The 6,522-nt window shown below is 38.7% G+C and overlaps 1 protein-coding gene across 1 annotated transcript; it reads right to left on the minus strand.

Moving 5' to 3' along the window:
• Positions 1-1,460: 1,460 nt before the first annotated feature.
• LOC106523043 (tyrosine-protein phosphatase non-receptor type substrate 1-like) lies at positions 1,461-5,446 on the minus strand. The gene is made up of 2 exons (XM_014016329.1): positions 5,116-5,446; positions 1,461-1,903 (listed from the first exon to the last, which is right to left on the minus strand). Exons 1-2 carry the CDS (start codon positions 5,444-5,446, stop codon positions 1,461-1,463), a joined length of 774 nt encoding a protein of 257 aa, XP_013871783.1.
• Between the last annotated feature and the right edge of the window lie 1,076 nt (positions 5,447-6,522).

A 6,522-nucleotide genomic window follows, 5' to 3' on the forward strand; every position in this document is an offset into this window, starting at 1 on the left:
ATAATAAAACAAGGTCTTTGTCTGCAATGATTAGACATGTTTTTTATTATTGTCATTAGTGATTATCTCAATTTCGGCTAAAAGATGACAAAATCCTACCCACTGTGCCTTTAAGATTACTTAATCTTTTAGCTTGACCCACACGACAAGTCAAGCTGACCAATCAGGATTTTATCTAACCCCACTCACTCAAGAGACTCCTCCTATATCCCAAACTCTGCCAAACATGGTCAAGACAATCTCCACCTGCACCACAGAACTCCACCAATCACATTAAGATAAACTCGACCCACACCAAAGAACTCCACCAATCAATCTAAAGACAAACTCCACCCACTCTAAAGATCTCCACCAATCACGGTAAAGACAAACTCCACCCACACCAAANCACCCACACCAAAGAACTCCACCAATTACATTAAAATAAACTCCACCCACACCAAAGAACTCCACCAATCACATTAAAATAAACTCCACCCACACCAAAGAACTCCACCAATCACATTAAAATAAACTCCACCCACACCAAAGAACTCCACCAATCACAGCAAGGACAAACTCCACCCACTTTAAAGATCTCCACCAACCACAGCAAGGACAAACTCCACCCACACCAATAAACTCCACCAATCATGGTTAAGACAAACTCCACCCACAGAACAAGAAGCTATGTACTGAGAGACTTCTACTCGAGAAAGGCTGAGCATTTGATCTGTTGCAGTTTCAAAATCACATATTTTTTTATGTACGCTTTAAAAGTGTTGTGTAGTAGCATGTTAGTATCTCTGATCCAGTTGCTTTAGTTTTTTATTTTTTCAATTATATAGCCTTTTTTTATTCACTTTATCTCGTTTCTCCCAAACTGCATAAAGCTGATATTTCAAGACAAAAACAAGTAAAGCACAAAAGAGTGTGCATTTAAAGACACCAAAGAGTAAATATGCTAGTGAGTAAGGGGTTCAAGGACAACTCCCACAATAAAACAAATAAAACTAAATGCAACCTTTGTATGATTTTGGTTTAATTAAAATTCAGGTTTGTTCAACAAAGTAAACTGTAAATCTCAACAACAACAAAATAACTCATATTAATGGTTTGCTGTCATTGTTTGTTGATTTTAAAACTTAGATCAATTTAGCATTTTATGACTTTTTTACACGCTGGCTCACAATTAAAATAAGTGGTTCTGCAGTGATTTGTGCTCTCCGTTTACAGAAGTGATTCATGTACTGTAGCAGACAGCCTTCCTATCATACAGCAGTTATCATAATATTTAAAACAATCTGTCACACTAAAGTAAAATAATGAGCATATTTTCTCTGAGTAGCAATTTACAATCTAGTATGCTGACTAAAAGTCAGTTTCTAAAAGTGAACTTGACATGAAAAATAATGTAAAACAACAACTGAATACAAATATCCACTGTTTATGTGAAAGAGATGAATAGATTTTTTTTCCTTTCAGTATTTACCCCAGGTGAAAGAAGAAGTCAGGGAATTGTTCATAGCAGGGTGGTCTTTCACCCAGCATGTGAACGTTATCCCAGCTTCCATGGATTGTTTTTTGGGCAGGATAATCCTGCTGAACAGATACACATCCAGGCTGTGGAAGTCCGTCATCAGGAGACACTGTGACTGGTGTGCAGCTGYAAACCTCACAAACCGATCTGGAGACAGCAGGGCTCCGTCAGCTGGGGGCTCAGGCAGGCTGCCATGAGAGATGTTGGCAGGGAGGGTGCAACTGGCATCTGACAGGTGATCGATATCAGCTTCAGCGCTGTGGTAGGTCCAGGTGAGGGTGACCCTACTTGGATAGAATCCTCTAGTGAGACAAATGAGAGCCCAATGATCGGTCTGTGGGTTTGAAGGAATCTGGAGGGATAATTTAGGAGCAGAGGGAGGGACTAAGATTGAGAGAAGAATACAGAACAAAGACAATTTGTTAGATTTGATCACTTTAATATAGAAAASAAGAAACAAATGTGTGCTGGAATATAATCTATTTCATAATTTGGAGAGAACACAGGTGTGTTTGCTTATTAAAATAAGCACATAATGGCAGCGCATCAAGTGTGTGGTCATTAAGATGACAAACTTACCTTCATCTGTTATGTTTGCTTAATCAAACCACTGCTCTTAATTTTGTACCGTACACGTACAAAGACAGTTTTAAGGTGAGACAAATGCTTTTCTTAAAGATTAAACAAAAATTCATTCAGATGTGAATAGCTGCGTTTCCATTGAAAATGTGCGCAAAACATTGTCGATATTCTGTTGTAGCAATTAATGGGGTTTATTTAGTGCACTGATTATAATCACACCACACATAGTCTATTTTGTTTTATGATAGAAGTGTAATGACTGATAAATGTGATTTATAATTAACTGGATGATTCTATTTTAATAGCTACATGCCTGGCACCATATAACACATATGGGTACTTTTAAAATCATTAGGATAGCTTTTTAATTGTTTGTGGGCATTTCTCTGACCAAAAATAGTAGGGATCCCCTCCTAACAGATGATGTAATTAGAGGCGGAGTCATGCCCTGAAGCTGGTGTTAATATTCTTTGTCACTTCCTTGTTCGGTCTGATTCCTGGGTGGCGTTAAACAGGTTATCAGCAGAGCGCTCTGGTTTCTGTATGGTTACTCTCACACTCACATTAAATTGCACATTCTCTCATGATTTCGCACACATCCTGCTAACGAACACGAACTGATATCGACTTTCTTTCACTGTAATGTTGAAAAAACTCAATTTCACAAGTGCAGTGTTTCCATCAAGTAAGAAATGCTGTTAAAGTCGTGCGTGAATACGTTTGTTCTCGTGATAAGTCATTACAAACATGGCGGCAATGGATGTAAACGCATGCATAATTGCTTGCTACCGTGGCACTAGCGCTCATCATCAGAGGAGAGGTCGGCGTCTTATCGAGGCTTTCGAGCGACAAGCCCCTTATACTTGGGAGCGGCTACATATGCTGCATTTTTAGGAAATTGTAGTTGATGAGTTTACTACTTTCTTTTACTACTTCGGTGATTTTACTACTACTTCTGCTTCCTGTTGTCTTCTTCGTCGTCCTTTTCGCCAGTAGAAACAGCCGGTTATTGATCCCGTAACTCTCGTGATGTGAAAAAAGTGTTTCCGTTGCAGTTTTGCGAAACACACCAATTTTGAAATGGCCGACAAACCACCTCATCCTAGCGCAAAAACATTTTTGTCAAAAAAATGAAGTTTTTTCAAAATTGACCTGTTTCCATTGAGCAAATTTATTTTCGAAATTCTAATATGCACATTTTCATGGTCAATGGAAACGCAGCTATTGTTGCATTCTGCTACATAAAAATCCATGAAGAAACAATTTGAGATGAATAGAAAAAGGTGGTAAACATTAACCAAACACCTCACACCCACACTTAGGGGCAATTTAGGTTTATGCTTGCTTCACACAGCAACATTTATAAATTGTCAGTTGATTTAAAAAAACTGACAGACCCCACCCATGACAATAAAAAAAGATATGGGTGCATCAATACATGTATCTGTATCAAACCGTTCAATACAGTGCTTTAGGTTCACTACACACTATGTATTGAACAATACAGATTTTTAAAATTTATTTTATCATCTTGTTTTCTGAAGACGCTCTGTGTTGAAGACTCAGTGGATCTGTGTTCGACTACTCCACCTAGGCTGCATTGTCGAGCGCAGATCCACTGAGAAACTTGCTGTTTCAGCGACATTTAATTTAAAAACTGTACGTTTGAGGTTAAACAAATGCTCATAATTAATTTAAATAAATTACAAGTTAAGAAGGGGCATGGAAATTTCTCTTTTTTTGTGTCAAAATATTGAACTGTGAGACTAAAGTATCAAACCAAACCGAACTGTGAATTTTCTGTGCAGCCTTTACATGGCTATAGCAGGTTTGGTCATACAGTGTATAGTGTACTGCCATACAGCAAAGACACAGATTTAACTCACAGATATTCAGATGTCAGATTGGAAAATATGCGAGACCACCAGAGGTCAAACATGAGTTCAGAGTAAATAAACATGGCGGACGAGGAGTAAAAACAAAACATAAAGACGTTTCCGAAGTCCAGCAGACTTTCTGGTGCTTCACGGCAGTTATTCTGTCTTTTACATTTTGGATTTCCCTCCGTGTTTCTGTGCCCTCGCTTTCTGATTGGCTACATGTCATATTCAACAGGCTGCGAGCTCGTTTGTCCTCAAAGAACACCACACACCCTGGGATATCGGGCCAAAACAATCCAACATGTTGACTATCCCTGAGTCTAGATCAGAATTGTTCCAATGTCCCTCCAAGCCAACTATGTAATTCTTAGCCCACCACTCACGACAGGAATATCTCCTAAGTTTATCTTTAGAGCCACCATGATAATCAGGGTGYCCTTAAGATTTTCAGSGTAAAATCGGCATAATTATCTTGCTGTGTGAAGCATGCATGTTTTTGGTGTGTGAGAAAACACACACATGCATGGCGAGAACATACAAACTCCACCTAGAAAGCAAACCTGCAATCTTTTCTCTTAAAGGAGACTAACTCTAACCACCTCTCCTCGGTTACACCCACATGAATAAAYGGAAAAATAATAATCTAGAAAAGAATACTTTTAAATAACGTGTTTAAAAATATAAAAAACGTGCAAAGCTATAGAATATTAGTGTCTGGTGTAAGCAACATTGCATTCAGGGGAAATCAAAAGAAAGCTTTTCTTCCGCATGAAGGATTTCCACATAATAATTTGACCATCCCTCCCTGCCTTGTTTTCTGGTGAGTTTCAATTCCCTGGGCAAGATCAATACAAGGCACTGCGGATCGTGCTGGGGTGATTATTTCTAGATCTGTCATGAAACTGCTCAGGCAAAAAGATGAACTCAAAGGGAATTTCACGACTTGAATTTTTATAGATTGAGCCTGGCTATTCGTTTCACGGTGATGCATGGACCACACTTACACACTGTGGCTCAGGTACACAGACGATACAAATGAGACATAATTACCAGCATGGCAACAGCCCCAAAACCCAGAGATGCCTAATAAATTGCGGGCTTGTTCGTTTCTGAAACCGCCTATTTGTTTCTCACCCAGGACGAAGATCTCGGTGCCGTTCCCTCTCTCTGGGTCCTTCTGCAGGACGTTCACCTCGCAGTAATACCATCCAGAATCCTCCGGTGTTACCCGTGAGATCACCAGGGAGGAGCTTTGATTCTTTTCCACAAAGATATACCTCGATGACTTTGGGACGRGCCGATTCCCGGGCTTCGTTTTGAACCACTGAACCCCGTACTTCAGAGAGTTGACTCTAAAATGACAGCACAGGGTTGCYGTCTCGCCCTGCCTGACAGTGAGAGATGGAGGATACTGTCCGACGCTCAGTCCCTCCAGTGCCAGCGTCAGGCCTAAAGACAGAGCCATTAATACAATGTAGTTCAACAACAAAAACTTTAAAGGTGTATCAGGGGGTTAAAGTGGATGTTTGGAAGTCGATAGAGAAAGGATGTCTTGTATCCCTTTGGGCCACACGTGTCAGAGTCATTCTGAAGGTGAGGATAAGGAAACTTTTCTGTAAATGCACTTTTTTCTGGAACTGTAACAGCTTTAACACTGATGTTACAATCGACAGCAAAAATACGTACATAAAAAAGGGCTTTTAGAAGGGATTCATTACCGTCTTGCAAACTTGAAAACTCTTGAAACGTGAGCAAATACCCAAAAACAAAATTATACAAATATATTTCTATTTAGTTATTTTTCCACATAGAATGAAAATACATGATATCGATCTTACTTCTGGCTAGAAATAAAATCAAGCAAGTAAGAAGCTTGAAGGCTCCTGTAGTGTTTTTTTATGTAGTTCTCTCACATAAACAAATTTGTTTCCCCTGCAGACTCAACAAATCTGATCTTAAAAATGTTCCAATAAATCAAGATTGTTGGACTTTTCAATTCCAAACAGCTCTTCCATGGACTTTGCCATAGTTGACTTATTTTCAGGCACCGCTATGGAGGACCAAAACTGACATAATTAGAAATTATTAGTAAATAAAAGCAGAAATATATATATGGACCAATGAATGAATGAAGAAAGAAAGAAAGAAAGAAAAGAAAAGAGCAGGATCCATGTGTATGCTTGCACTGCCTCAGTTTAAGGTTTAGTTTAAAACAAAGGAACAGGTAAGTGTTTTTCCTCCTTGCCTTTGTTTTTAACTAAATCTAAAAATTTAAGCAAACTGAGGCAGAACAAGCATGTTTAGTAGATCTGCACATGGTTCCAGCTCTTTCTTGTCTGTTTACCAATAGGAGAGGAGCTGATCTAAGGACCACCCAGTATTTACATAATGAGGCAGAAATGCATAAGGTAAAGTAAAAACAGGAGACAGAGAAATGTAAAAGCAACATGTAAATAAAAAGAATTATGGGGAAAAATAATTAAATATAACCATTTTGGAAACACAAATGCATGTACAAGAAGGAAAAACAATATATATATA

Source organism: Austrofundulus limnaeus, unplaced genomic scaffold, assembly GCF_001266775.1.
Source record: "Austrofundulus limnaeus strain Quisiro unplaced genomic scaffold, Austrofundulus_limnaeus-1.0 Scaffold143, whole genome shotgun sequence".
Lineage (NCBI taxonomy): Eukaryota > Metazoa > Chordata > Actinopteri > Cyprinodontiformes > Rivulidae > Austrofundulus > Austrofundulus limnaeus.